We start from the raw sequence: 15,681 nt of genomic DNA, 5'->3' as shown, positions 1-15,681 counted from the left end.
GCAGTATTATGACGTGTGGAATAATGGCCCACTTGGCGAATGTTTTAAATTTGCTGGGGGGGAGGAAAAAAAGGCTCCAGTATGAATCTGTAAGCGAGGGAGTTCAGAATTTGTCAGGTCGCTGGTTGTGACCCGTATTTAAAGTTAACTTGTGAATGGGTTTGTAATGAACTTGACAGAATTTGTCTTCTGAAAATGGAAGGTGCTTGTTCATTGGCTAAGGTAGGAGTGTTAACTGCTTGGTGAAGTAAAACTGTGTGTTCTTAGAAGAGTGTGATGTCTTGATTTCTTGAATGTGAATGTATTTTCTCTTTCTGGGAGTAGCAGATTACGAGAAACAGAATGATCCTTCAGATTGTACTGAGCACCACGTGACCTGCGTACTGCTAGCCAGAGAAGCGTTGAAGTACGTGCGGCAACAGTTGGCAGACCGACTTGATGTCAGAAGATTAAACCTGCTGGGACAAAGAAGGAACCTCGTATCCGCAAGAAACTGATATCAGTCTGAACCAGGCATTCGTTGTGTGAGTACATGAGCATTAGAATGTATTTGATGCGGTTGTCATGTGAGAGAGATGAGTCTGTCCAATTTTATTAGGTACTTTAGATGTTGTGAACTTAAATGTGAGATTTGATATGTTGAAAGACCTATGTGCGGTGAGAGATTGGCATAATTGCAGTATCTGTGGTATGCTAGAGGCATTCATGATTCTCTAGTGAATATATTGTTCATAGGACATCGAAATTGGAGGTTAGGTGTAGCTTGTAGACGAGGGTGGTGACTATTTGTGATAAGGTTTTGTTACACGTGAGATGTGTGCAGTGCTGAGGAGCCTTTAATGTGGTCTGTTTACTAATTAATAAGTGAGCATTTGCCAGAGTAAGTAATTTAGTTTTGTGCACAGTGAGCGGAGCTGCCGGGATATTTTCTGTGCTTTTGGTTAATTTTGAGAGTTTGTTGTGTTGAGCAAGGGGATCGGTTACAAAACTTGTAAGTTTGGGGTGTGGTGTTTGTTATGAATTTGGATTTGCTTGCAAAAATGGAGATGACTGTCAGAGGTTCCATTTATTTGAGACTTAACCATAAGTTGAGAGTTGTCAGGTGTCAGTCTCATGGACATGTGATGAGGCTCAGTATTACTTCTGGTATATTCCGTGGTTGTTAGTGGGGTAAGGGGATTTGCATTAGGATCGAGGAGTGGTGTGGTTGGTTGGAACCAAGTATAGAAAGGCAGTGCCACTTATGTGGGTCACAATGTACCAGTGGTGGTGTTCGTCAGGATTGTTATTTTATGTCTGTAAAATGGTTGTGAAGAGTTCTTGGCTTAGGAAAGACTAATTTGTTAGTGTTGTCAGTCAGAGTGTTCCTTAGGAAGAATGTAGATATTGTGTTTTTGTGTGTGTGAGAGAGAGACAGGCTGAAGTTATTGACCATTTAGTTTGGTTAAAGATTGTTGACCTAGAAATGAAATGATATATGATGTCTGTTTGGTGTTCGTTGACCACCTTGGCTGCTCCCTCATAAATATATTTTTACATAACCCCTCCTTCCTCTCATCTTGGGCTCCCATATCGCACCCACGAAAACCCTCAGTTATTTTTTAGAGGGCAGAAATCAGGAAGGAAATGCATACAATACGAAACCCGTGTTTCCCCTCCATTCATTTCTAGACCTTCTTACTACTGTAAGAATCCGCGCTGAAATGGAAGGGAGAGGACTTTAAGTGGTACAGCTCTTTTGCAGGATGTTTGTTAAAATATTAGATGTTCGAGCCGTCTGTGAGTGAAGATTCCTTTGCGTATGATTCTTGGAGGTAGAACGTAGCTTTGTTTGTTGCACGTTTTATTGATCTTGTTATTGGGTAGTCAATCAACATACGATTATGATGTTGAAGGGGTCCCGGGATCTTAATAAACATTGTGACCACAATCAGAAATTCTCGTGTAGACATGCTGGCAATTCCGTAATCAGCGTGCACTAAAACTCATCTCGTAAAACTGTTTATTGACGTAATGTCAGATACAAAATATTGTTTTGTAGAATTGCTTTCTTTATTTTGTTGTGTTTCTACTTGTTACATTGAGAGTGCTGCTGCTGGTGTCATGGAGAGATGTTTCCTCAAAGTAAGAAATTTTTGGTGGCTCCTTTACTTAGTGGGGAATCCCCACGTCCATATTACAGAATGTCTAAGTATTTGCGACCGGGTAGGTGGCCCCAGCACCCTGCCAGTTTCTTTAGCACTTACAGTCATCCTTCCATCATGTTATGTGAATTGGGTGTGGAGCGAGAGAGAGAAGGCAGGCAGTTGTCTTCTGGCAAACTGCTGCTTCTGTAATTGCTGGAAATGTGACCATACGAGTAACCAAGACTTTGAATAAAAATCTGCCCCAAGATGTGGGCGTAGGTGTGCGGATTGTTTTAAAAAGGGTAGCAGAAAAATTGAACGTAGTTTAGCGTAATGAATGGCGCGTTGCTTTGATTAACAAGGAAATGATCATTTGTTTACCGTAACTGAAACAAATTATTTACGAACACACAGTCACGAAGGTCATATTGAACGGCTTTTCGCGTTTGCTTTACTTCATCGTTTTGTCATCTGATTTGACTTCGTTTGTCCCCACCATTTTCCTACGTGATACGACCATAATTCGTTGCGTTGGATACGTTACTGGGCGGGGGAAAAGGGTCCCTTTGTAATTTATGAAAGTGACATTTGACAACTTGCCGAAGTGTAGCCTAGAACGTTTGTACATTGGCCAACAGAATTCGTGTATTTCTACATTGATTTGAGGTCTTGTTCGTCCTCGTAATCGTTAAAAAACAACTCGGCTCAATTTGAATACTAAGAAAAGTGTTAAAACTAGCTACTACGTGTTTGTCCAGGAAGGCACAGATGTTTTGTAGTTGGTAGTATAGCCAGTATGATCTGAGTTTTTATCCATTTTTGTTGTCTGGATTTGGAAACAGTTATTATTGAAATATGATATTGTGTAATATTACCAGTTAGGATTCCAGTGAGACAGATTAGATGTTTGGAAGAAGAAGATGACAATAATGATGACAGTAATTGCAGTAAACTTGTCTTCGCAATGTGTGTGTTACTTTTTTTTCAGAATTGTCACCTTTACTCAGAACACCTGATGTGATCTGGATATGCCATTCTGGTCGCTGTGGTGTGACAGCAGATAGGTTGCGGTGTTTAAATATCAGTGTTGTAATGCAGTTTGGAATAAGCAGGGTTCCTAATGACGTAGGATGTGGAAAGAGGCAACTCCATTCTGAATGAATCTGGTTACATGTGGAATGTCACGGACATAGCACTTTGGAATTTCCTGGAAACTCGGCTATGCTGTCAGAGGAATTTTGCACTTATCTTCATCCAAGATTGTTTCCTTCCACACAAAAGACTGAGCTACGCCGCAGTTTAAAATATAAGGTGACATTTTCATTGATCTGTCTTTTACACGAACATTTGTCATTTCAGAGTTGGTGACCATGAAATAATGACTTTTTGTACAGACTGGATGCAGCGGCTTGTTATCGTTTAGGTTCAGCTGTAACAAGGTAAATGTTAGGTGGAAGGAATATGTTGTTTGTGGCAATTCTTACTAATATAGAATATCACAATTTCTTATCTTAAATAAGAATTATTAAGAAATCTGTCAAACTGCCCTCCACTCTTTCCATTTTAGTTTTGATTAGATCGATCATTGCTGGTGGACGTCGTGGTCTCTTACAATTGAACAAAGTTTGAGGTAAGGGATTCCTATTTATTATTATTGTTCATCACATTTAATGTTTTCATCTGCATTTTTGAACTCGTGTACGAGAATTAGACTTGTCTTCTTTTTAACACAATTTCAATTAACATTAGATTGACTTGTGTGTGTTCACGGCAACATTGATAATAAAAGAATATTCCAGTAGGCAATTAACTTTTTACAATTTTAAAGGAATTAAACGTGTTTCGTGGCCCAGAATCTTAATAAAAATATGTCGATGCTAAGAAGTGGGGTACATATTCTGAATAATAATTCTAACACTTTACAATTCCTGATACATCGACATTATTAAAGCGTTTTAGGGAACTCTGAAGAATTTTTATTTCGGATTTAGAAGCCTAATTATCGACGAATCTCCCTCTCATTATCTCCCTACATCAGCAGATTAAATCCGGGGAATGTTTGCTATTATTGAGTGCAAAGTATTTATGGGTGCAAAACGTGGTCTTTCACTTTGAGGGAGGAACATAGACTGAGGGGCTCTGAGAACAGAGTGTTGAGGAAGATGTTTGGACCCAAAACGGGAGTGGGACAGATAAGAGAGAAAAATACTTGACGAGCAACTCACCCGATGTTGTTAGGGTGAGTTGAGTGTTTACAAGGCCTGAAGGGAGGAGACCTCGGCGTAGGTGGCAGGATAACATTAAGATGGATCTTAGGGAGACTCGATGTAGCGAATTGGCTTTCCGAACACGATAATGAATCTTCTGGTTCAGTAAAGGAAGTGGGATGTTCTTTGACAAGCCGAGAACCATAGAATATCTTGCTCATTGCAGGTTGAGAGTAGCGTGATGTAGGCCCGATCTGCGCATGCGTTAGAACGACTTTGAGATTTTGTGACTGTTCCCAACTGTAATTCTCGCGTTCATTTGATAAATTTAAATGACGTATTGTGCTCTTGGTTTATATAAACGTGTAACTTAGGCAGGAAAGTCCTTAATCATGTAAGCTCTTACGCACTTTTACTTCTACAGAGAGAGAAGAACTCGAAAATTTTATGCTTATGAAAAGGCGTAACCTTCTTTTTCCAAAATTTGTTTGTTAACTGCCCGGTTCTGCAACAAAGGTCGCATAATTTCTGTGGCATGTTTTTGTAAACCTTGACAAAGATGGCTTACTACATCGGCGAGCGGGAGGTCATTGCCCCGATCAGCTGGTAATGCCGCATGGGTTAGTAAATGACGTCATAGCCTCGCGTCACACCCAGGACAGAACAGGACTCTGAAGCCACGGATAGAGCGAGCGATACAATCCCATGTCAGCAGATGCGAGTCGAGAGACCGACGGAAACAAGGCCATGAGAATAAAGCCTCAGTGGGAGACCCGGAAGGGGCGAGGGAGCCATCTCAAGCGTGCGCCGTGGATCATAAAGCATCAAGGATTGGACTGCGAGACGCGGGATCAACATTTCTAGATCAACGATCACGCAGGTTATGAACTGGCCGTGACACCAAATGAGACTCGAGTCCATGCCTACCGATTCGCTAAGCTAATTAAGAATCCCTGAGACAACCCATCAAAACCCCGAAATATCCCACCAGCTACGTCGCTCTCCGGGATGGGACGCAGTGTGCGACCAGCCACGTCGTAGCGGACGCCGCGATGTACGCGACAGACATTAAGGAGGCTAATAAGTCCTTTGAAAGTGCGACAAAGTTCAAATACTTGGGAAAAACAATAACGATTCAAAATGATGCTCACGAGGAAGTTAGGAGGAGATTAAATTCCGGAAATGCTCGCTACTTCTCAGTTCAAAATATTTTGTTTTCCCGTCTGATTTCTAAGAACCTGAAGATTAAAGTATACAAAATACTAATTTTGCTTGTTGTGTGGTATGGGTGCGAAACATGGTCAATTTCGTTGACATTACTGTGTTGAATATTTCGGGCACAAACCTGGGTCCACATTTTCGCCTTCCGCTGTTATGTTATGGCAGTGAGCGTCGGTGTGGACCCGGCTTTAAGAGGCCGAGAAGTGAAAATGAAACTTAAAGATAAAAAGAAGAAGAAGAAGGCAGAGCTAAGACTCGAGAACAAGTGTCCATATCCAGAAAATCATTCCGTACCGAGCATATTTTATTAGCCACGTGATCTAATTAGAGGTTTGTAGAGACTATTACCGATTGGGTACAAGAAGACTTTGTGGGGTGGAGTTATTTTATCACGTGCTCGAGGCTGATTTTCAAAAGACATGCGTAATTTAGAATTTAAAAAGAGCCGGTTATGACGACAGGCGTTTTACTTCTGTACGCTGTCAGAACTTTCGTTCACTGTTTAACGTTCAAATGCGGCAAGCAAACTTTTTAAATTTTGGGACTTTACTGAGTTACGATGCAACTGACCATGAATGCAGAATGCAACGTGCGTGTTATTTCAACAATTTTAGCGTTCCTGAATTTCTTGTCACAGTGAACTTACTAAAACTGCAGCTGTGGTAGCTTGCTTGGTGACACACGCTATGCGACTCCACCCCCATTTAAAAGAAGGTTGAGCTGAAACAGGGTGTTTCATGTTAATTGTCGTTGAAATAAAATTTACTGTGCGTTAGATGTGTAACACACCTCTTTCGATCTTTACTTTTTATGTATTAGGGGATGGTTATTCATGTAATAAATGTTTCGAACCCCCTCTGAGCTTAAGATTATGGCAGAGCAGATCTCTATCTATCTACCTGTCCGAAAGTCCATCCACCTGTCTTTATTATCCAGAGTTTCCGCATAAAACACAGTAACTAAGTACAACAGCAGAGCATACAGGCTTGGATTCAAACCAGTAACCTGCCGAGTACGAACCCCATTCCACAGCGCCCAGTTCCCAAGCCGCGCGTCGATGCCTGTTCGTTGCTTGGTTCTCAGCGTCAATAACAAATATAATGCTCCATGCGCTGTGATCTAATAGGGCAAACCACGGAAGTCAAGAATACTTTTCCAGAAGTCAGATTTCTTGAATAGCCCAGCGACTATTACATTGTCAAGAAGCATTCTGTTCTATAGTTTGTTTCGCAGTCAAATCTAGAGCTCATAACGTGACGAGAACAGTCCTAATGTATTTGAATACATTTATACAAAGACTGAATAATGGCTACAGATTTTCATGAAGCTAAACCTACGATGGCTCAATTTTGTGGGCCCTCAGATTTTAATTGGGAAACTTGGATGTTTCCAAGTTAATGTATGTTCAATAATTCTCTTGTGTTTGGATTATTTACGACGCGAAACTTGGTCAGTGGCATTTATGCAGTGTCACAAACGCCTACATTTTGCGTTTTGGGCGAATGCTTTGTGTTGAAAAGCTTGAAACATTGGGTACTTGGCTAGTAACAGCGGAGGGATACAGAGTGACATAGCGTGGGAACCGCGGCGCGCCATTTGCTTGTCTGGTCTCTAACGTCACTTACCCCAGGTTAAAATTTATATAATTTTATGTGTGTCGAACTTTAAAACCCAAATAATAGGCGTACTAAATATATTTAGTGACGTCTGCACTTATTATTTTGATCATTAAATGCCGTCCGTTTGTTAGATTTAGCTTGAACCGTCACAGGATGTCAGGTGGGGTGACATCTTACGGGCGAAATCGCTCTTCATTTTTTTAATCGCGTAGCATCAGAGAGCCATTAGCCTTCGTAAGGGTGAGACGTGAGCCTGCCTGCAGTCTATCTTGGCCTACATCGTACGAATCTGGTATTGTAGAATAAGCAACTAGTGTTCATAAGTTGTATTAAATAGTTTACGTGAAATTAATTGTGATTTCGTATTAATAGAGACAAATTAAATGTTCTCGGAAACGTCCAAAAGCTACTTCACTTTTCTTTGTATAGTTGGATAAAAAGTAGTTCGTGGTGTGTGCAAATCAGGTCGTGTGAAACAATGAAGAAGTGTTCACTAAAAACGTCGTAACAGTTTCGTGATTTGAAATAACTTCGACTTTGATTTCACGTTGCTCGGTCAACAATTGCAAAATCATTATTCACGATATTCATTCCAACATGGAAAATTACGTGCGAAGTTGGTAGCCATTATGGCGTCTTTTTGCGATGTAGAAATATTAAATATTCAAGTCATTCAGAAATGAAGAACTTTTCCAAAATATTAAATTTGTTTGCCGACTTTTGAGCACGTACACAAAATTACTGCTGACCAGTGGCTTTGTAATCCGCGTAGCCTATAGGAACTGTACCGAGTACACATTAATATGAATAATTAATTAGTTGCAAAAGTGGTAGACATTTTGATTTTTCCGACATGAATATTCAAGCTGATCTGAATTATATTACATATTAATAATGAATGAGTTTTGCAAAGTTTCTAGAAGTTTCTCTTCAAAATTCTGGCGAACGTTTGGGAATCAAATTACTGTAGGACATTAATTGTTGATTGTCATTCTTATGTTTTAGTCTAAAAATTCAGTGGTCCCATTGTAAAGTTATTGTCGTAGTTTCATGAAAATAATTTTAAATGCACTTGAGGAGATACTTAAATAATTATTGTGATAATATTATGTCAGTTCGGTTTCATATAAATTGATGAGTACATTTCAGTCAAATAGGGTTACGATGCACTCAGATGTCATTGCTAATATTAAATAGTTTTGTTTTCATATTTATAATCAGCTATTTACATGTGACATTACCGTAAAATGACCTCGCTCGGCTCACTGCTTGTTGCATCCGGAAGGCTCTCGGATAGATTCCCGAGCTGGTACAGAAGGTTTCGTGTTTTTATCCAGTTTATCAGCGCATAACTAGTCACTGTGTCTTATATTATACTTTATTTTCGAAGCTGCAAAAGGATGTGAGCACTAATGTACCAAAGTTAAGTCGTGGGCAATTCTTTTGCTGATCCTGGGATTTGGGATTCGTGCAATAGAATGACGGACAATTGTCTTCCTGTGATTAAATGAAAAAGTTAATTACACTTGAGAAATGTGAAATTCATTTCTTAGGATGTCTGCACCATTCCACCCCTTCAAACTACGTTACATTTTATCTTTACGTCGACACGTTAAATGATTTGTTACATCTTTGCAGCTTTTCCTGTACTCTCGCGTAAAATATTCCCATTATCCATAGAGTCAGGAATTCTTCCACTATTTCATCTTCCAGGATAGGAAACCATGAACACTTTTCATCTCCTCGTAAACTCCCGTCGTTTGTTCTACTTAGGCTACGAAGTCTAAACTGCAGTGCGTTTAAAAAGTTCGGTTCATTGTGTTCAGAATTTGTACAAAACTTGAAACATGTTCGCCTGCACCAACAAATTATTCCCCATTATAGCCAAGGTTCTTGGATTGTGACTGAGTAAGAGCAGTAACTGTCAAATCCGCTGACGTCACGTAAATTAAACATTGATATAAAGTTATTTGATGGCAGACTCCACACACGAATCGTACAAATTATCATTCTTTCTGCATGACTAACTCACTAATAAACCTAATAATTCTTTCCTTCTGTGTGCATGGCCGGCGAACACTAACTTTTCATGATTTGTACGTTCTCGTGTGCCCCTGCCATCCGTTGCTTCTTTGAATGTAGACAAATTTTAAATTTCGTTTCGTGAAAGAGCTTAAGAATGAACTTCAGTCGAAATCACGACAGTAAATAAATGGGACCAAAGGCGTCCCCACTCACAAATTCAAGGAATATTATAAAGAGTAGTATGATAATATTAAAAATGTCGCTAAATATGTTACTTGTGATGGGTAGTTGGACAGAACCTTCTATTTAATGTGTTTTGTTCTGAAGTTTCGGTCAGGATTACCACAGTGAAGTTTGCAAATGTTGAACACAGCTTCCATATCAGGTGTTATGTTATCCTGACATATCAATAAGAGCTCTTAATTAATTTACATCTCGACGCTGAGGCTCTCTGTCCCTGTTCCAACTTCTCGATTCTCTTCCACGTCTTCATACATTACAACGTTCTCTGGAAATTCACTGCCACAAAAGAACACGGAAGTTAATTCTCGTCACCAGAAAAACCGAAATTCTACTCCTAGTCCGAACCATTTAACTTAAATTCGGATCTTAACTCCGTTTTAATAATATTCTCCTCCACTCCGAGGCCCCTTAGCTCGTGTCACGTGTTTCCGTGTAAAAGTTTTCTGCTAGGTTTCAAATTCCTTGGGCGTGGCCTTCTTGATGTAATCACAGGAAAGAATAAAATAAATGAAACTCCTTCAACTGATACATCGTTGTTATATCATCATGCTTCGAGTCGAGAATAATTTCAGTTATTGTAGAGTATGAACTTATGTAGGCGTTGCCTTAGTTTTCTAATTTGTTCTGTGCTAGAAAAGATGATTCCATGGACCCGGAATCAAAACTTTAAATAATTCATTTTGACCAAACATCGGACGGCCGTCTTCGCTATGTGAAACTGAATAAAATCACGAAACCAAGCAAAGAGGAGGTTTTTGATCAGAGGAGCTTATGAATGCAACCAGTGGTGGACGGAGCACGGAAAACCAAAACTGTTTTGTTATTGTTAAATTGAGATTTGCAGACATCAGCAACAAATCTTTTTAAAATTGGTTGTCTGTCCATTGAAGAGCCTCCCCCCCCCCCCCACAGCTTATATTTTATACGCAACGTGTTATGTATGCTGTCTAAATGCCCAGCCAATCGTAACCATATTGATTTGTTTATGGCTGTGATGTTCTCACACTAAAAGGCCATGTTACACGATCATATAACTTGCCGAATTCGATGGCGCACGCATTCATCGCGAACTAACAGACATGTCGAAATTTCGTAGTTATATCGCGCGGTGTATTACAGGCAGGCAGGCTCTGGTCATTGCGGTAAGATTTTCGATAAACCAGGAAATATAAGAGAATATTTGCTCGTCAGGGATTTCGAAGTGTTTAGTGTTCAGTAAAGATTGGCTCAGAGTTTCGAAAGAGTGTAAAGTCTGTGTGTGAGTGAAGCGGCCCTCTGAGTATTTGTGGTTGTGTTGTGTTGTGTTGTGCCAGCGAGAGACTTAGAACCAGGGACCATGGCAAGAGGAGCAACGCGCAAACAGTAAAGTTAAGAGAAAAAACCAGTGTCGGCCGAACCCCTAGTGGACGAGGACCCATCCGCTGGAGGATGGGCTGGGTGCTCGCGGCAGATCTTGTACGCCATAGCATCGGCACGGTCTTATCAGAGCGGCCAGGCCCCAGGTTGCCAACGATAACCACGTCGGTCCGTGCCAGGCAACTTGTATTTGACGCGGCGCCCGCCACGACTGAGGGCATGTTAGGTTAAGGTCAAGTTGGCAACCCTGTGCACTTTATACTTTTTTTATAGTTTGTAAGTGTCCTCCCTGCCCTCCCCGATAGGTGCCCAAGTTAGGTCGCGTGCACTTAGCTTTTGTGTCCATGGCAATGGACGTTCAGTTAGGAGGGTTTGATATTTCTGTGTGTGTTTTTTTTTATCACAGGGTGCACAACTTGACAGGTTCGGTCGGCACGACCAATGAAATCAATGCGAGAAGGAGAGACAGACAAAAAGAACTTTTGCATTCTCTTCCTGTGAACAAATCGCATTGCAAGGAAAAAGATTCAGTAAAGCCAAAATACGTATTTTGGTTCTTCAGTCTTTCGCTTCAGTGCTGAAAGATTTGTCTGAATCTGTAAGGTTATTTATTGTCAGGAATTCTGAAGAGAAATATTATGTTTTGTTGTGTGTTTTATTCTGTGAACTGAATTACAGGTTATTCGACGTTAGAGAAAGACATCGATTGTGTTTTTTCTTAAGAAAGCGTAATTCAGCGTTATCGAACGCAGATCAGTTACACGAACATTTTGCGTTTCGTTTGTCCGCGAGAATCGCGGAATTGGCGCCGGAGTTAGGATTTTGCACGACGAAAACTTCGCCGACGTAATAACGCGCTTTGGTTTGAACAAATTAGGAGTTTCGTGTGTTGTTCCGGGCCGCGAATCCGTGTCGCTGTTATTTTTTTCAGGAAGGCGAACTCCTTGCACGGGCGTAAAGGTAAGTGACAGAATAAAGGTGGGTGAGAGGTTCGACGTTGTTTGGTCCTCGTTTCCGACGTTTCGTTCTTCGATTCAGTGAACCGTCATTCCAGCGCGACAAATCTGAATTTCGTGTTCTCGTTTCATTTCCGATCTTATTGCGACGTCGTAAAAGCTCGATAAATTTTAGTCCGCGTTTTCGTTCGCCGAAGTGGATGGCCTGCAGTCGTGTCGCTTCGAAGTTGCGCTTGTCAAAACGGACAACTGCAATGAGCAATCATAAATGGCTACTGAACTCTGCGCATGCGCACAGCAGAAGAGATGAGTCACGGAGTCAACGAACAGCACAGGTAAGTTTTCTGAGTTCGTGTTCTTACTTCCAATGTATGATTGTTGAGCCGTTCTTACAGAAGTCGTTTTGTTTGTTTGTTTGTTTGTTACAGGTCCCGCTCATTTCCTGTGCCTCAACGTGGCGAGCGGGTGAAACAAAGAACGATGCACGCCCGAAATTGGTTTTAGGTTTTACTTTGACGGAAATCCGTCCATTTTGGTCACACTGTTTCGTCTGTGTGCGGTTATGATTCGTGATTTGCCCAAGTTAATTGTCCTTTAAACGTTTCAATGTTATTTCGCGTCGCCTATTGACACGTGTTCGTCTGTCTTATTTTCTCCAGGTTGTGAGGATTTGAATAGGAGAGTCGACTTATGCACATAAGTGACGTGGAAATTATAATGGAAATGTCCGGGCAGTATTTTACGAAGTTGTGATTCATCGATTTTGATTAACATGGTTCGGGTAATTTGGACAATTACTCGCGGACGGATACGATGAGACTAATGGGTGGTCTTTAAAAAACACAGACGAGGGGGATTGTTTTGGTTTCTTAATTGTGACACTCTGTGGCACTTATAAAAGTGTCAATTATTTGCTTTCATGAATGTACAGAATTGAAAAATTTGACAGGGTGACCAAAAATGCTCGGAATGATGAAAGAACGTTTTGATATTTTGGCCAAGCAACGGAAGTGTGATGATACAAACTTCTGTTAAACCTCTGTTGTGTGACCACAGAGTTGTATTCGTGAATCTGGTAATTTAGAAATTATGGGGATGCATCGTTCCTTGGCCAAACAGGATGAACCTGATAATTTTAAATAATTTCCTGGTCACCAAGCCCTCGTTCACAGCTTCAAATGCATTCAGTATTTAGCTTTTCAAGAAGTTCCCTCTTACAAATCCTGCCATTTCAGTCTGAACCTGTAACCTAGCAACCTTAAATTTATTTTCATGTTAGCGATGTCACGTGTTGAATGTTAACCGAAGAGATTTTCTGAATCTTTCCGAAATTATTCACGTGTCTGTAGTAATAGCAGTGCCTGGATCCAGTTTCTGAAATTTAATGTCTGAAATATTCATTATTATAATAATTTCTCTAACTATACATGAGTCACTTAACTCGACTTTTATCACAAGAATACTTTTAACATTTGCCTTAACGTCACGTATAAGAATTGTGGAATGGAGGGCTTAATGTTCATCAAAAGGTTTCAGGTAACTCGTGTCATCACTAGCTCAATTTGAATTTTGACATTCTGTGAAAATGATGTACGTAAATCTGTGATTTATCGGAAGGTACTACGCTTGCAGGTACCTGGAGGAACTAACAAAAACCAGGACAGCTCATCCGCAGTCCAATTCTTGAGCACAGGACGTCCAGAACACAGAGCAGAGGGGCTACGCCTTCAACAATTCATCATCACGAAGTTTTGTTGTTAACTTGATGCATGTTTTTGGATACTTCCTGGGGATTGAGACGAGCTGCATCCAGTGAGTTTTTCTAGTGTTACAGGATAATGTAAGCAGAGCCAGCGTCTGAAATGTTGTTTTTTTAAAAAAAAATATATTTGTTTCGAAAGTGCAATTAGCCTCTTTACCGTCCAGTAAAATGTTAATTTTAACTTTGTCCAGTTAACACAATTTATTCCAGCAGTATCAATACAAATCACATTAAAATTACGCAGTTTATAATATTTATCTTTAGAGTAAATTAAATGTAAAAATACCTTCACGGCGACTACCAAAAACACGTAATTAAAACCGAGCGCCTTACTCCAGACTCCTCCCAGTTCCACAAGAGGCGCCACCATCACCTCGTTTTCATCTCGTGCTACCAAGGTCTCCTACGTCGCACTCGCATAGCAAATTGTGATGAGCATTGACTATTATATTAGGAGCAAACCTTCGTGTGTTTTTAAACATAATTCTCGTGTGTTCTAATTGTGGTGCAATGTATTCAGTACAGCTGTTTCTCTGTCGTTCAATATCCTAGAAACAAAGCGAGCTCCTGAAACGCTGAGCGATGGATGAACACAAATCTTAGTACTTAGTACATCGTATTTGATTCTGTGTAAATGTTGTTTTGAAATTGATGTTGCTAAAACTTCTGTCACTATTTACGAGATAAATTGTTAGTATTAACTGAAATTATGAATTGTAAAATGGTATAAAAGATACTGGACTGAGAGCTGTGTTTTAAGTCCACCTGACGTCATATTTTCAGGGGCTTAAAATGTCGCCTTTGATACATTTCATTGCCTCATCTTTATCAATTCCTCGTGGCGTCTGTTTCGATTCTGTCTCTGAGAGTTTGTTTCTGTTTTGTGCGGTCGAAATTGGAACTCCATTACGACAACGGAATCATCCAAATTCGAAAGAGTTCAGAGAAAGTTTCGTGCTTTGTGCCACGGTAATTACGAATGCATTTTAGTTACAGTAAATATCTCAGGCGGCGTCTTGATGACTTCCCTTTTCAATTCGTTTAAGAACAAAATTAGCTTTTTCCGTGTTTGATTTTGCTTTTGTCCTGACCTCTGTACATTTACGGTTAGTCTCAATTTCAAGGTCAGAGGCGTACTGCGTGTTTTTGTGCAGTAATTAAAGTTAAGATTCATCCGCGAAAGACTTGCTCGTGTTGTGTTGGTGGACGTGTATTCGCGTTACTAGACTTCTATGTTACTTTTATTAGATTCGATGTAAAACAGGGCAATTGATAGTACGAATTAAAATAAATGTATGCTTATAAAAAATCCGGACAATTTGTGACCGAATGTCAAAGTATCATAACAATTATGCACTGTCGTCTTCGTTACTTCAATGCAACACGAATATTCAAAATAATAACGTGTAAAATTTACTGCGATGTAACTTAATGAAGCTTCTACAAAGTACAGTCAAATAATTAAATAAATTTAGAGCGTGATGGAGCACGTACACACAGACGTAGTGTTCCGTGCTCCGTGACCGGAGAAACCTAAATGGAGAACAGCCCGTTAAATCGGAAAATGTTGTGGGAGATTTGTCGCCTGTTACGAGAAAAGCTTTGACCTTGGTAGTGCGCGCAGAGCATAAGGAAAATGTTTTCTCAGCTAGAATACGTTCTCACGGCGGGGAGTACGAAGACGCCCGTCTTCTGCGTTGTAGCGCCGCGAAGTCTGGTAGGAGGTCCCTCCTGCCTCCATCATCACGTCGTCTTATCGCCCTGACGATGGAGGCATCAAGCAGCGTCGGTTTGAAGCCACAGATTTACAACCCTCAGACTTCTACAGAGGTCAGAACTGCCGAGGTCAAATCTTTCGCCGTGAGTCAGGAATAATATGCATAGCAGATCGTTACAGATTGCACCGTCCTTTAATTACGAGTCGTAGTTGGTAAGTTTTTCTACGCACTTATTAAGTAGCTGAGCGTTGCCACGTTCAGCGCTGATTAGATCGCTATAGCCCTTATGTCCGGATCCCCTGTTTTCAGTGCACGTGCATCGTGTCTCAAGGTCCCCTCCCCGTCCTCCCCTGCGCCTCATCGTGGGAAATTGCAGGTGTCCGGAGTCTTTTTCTGTAACTTGTTTGTCAACTTGTTTTTCACCTGAAAATAAATAACTAAAGCCTCA

The 15,681-nt window shown here is 40.5% G+C and overlaps 1 protein-coding gene across 4 annotated transcripts in view; it reads left to right on the top strand.

Moving 5' to 3' along the window:
- LOC147873823 (transformation/transcription domain-associated protein-like) overlaps positions 1 to 15,681 on the top strand; it is an 18,433-nt gene extending 2,752 nt beyond the window's left edge. For 2 of the 4 annotated variants that reach the window (XR_015535023.1, XM_087348324.1), the window contains one exon: positions 325 to 15,681. Coding sequence is in view for 1 of the 4 variants with exons in the window: in XM_087348324.1 (XP_087204450.1) it covers positions 325 to 375 (51 nt within the window). In the remaining 3 variants the exon portion in view is untranslated. The remainder of the gene's footprint in view (positions 1 to 324) is intronic. The other 2 variants (XR_015535022.1, XR_015535021.1) reach the window with 2 other exon arrangements.

The sequence above is a fragment of the Zootermopsis nevadensis genome, unplaced genomic scaffold, assembly GCF_977971745.1.
Source record: "Zootermopsis nevadensis isolate Lab colony 2312 unplaced genomic scaffold, Znev_1.0 Znev_ptg000013l, whole genome shotgun sequence".
NCBI lineage: Eukaryota > Metazoa > Arthropoda > Insecta > Blattodea > Termopsidae > Zootermopsis > Zootermopsis nevadensis.
The sequence above is the reverse complement of the archived record's forward strand: the minus strand, read 5'-3'. Positions and strand labels throughout refer to the sequence as shown.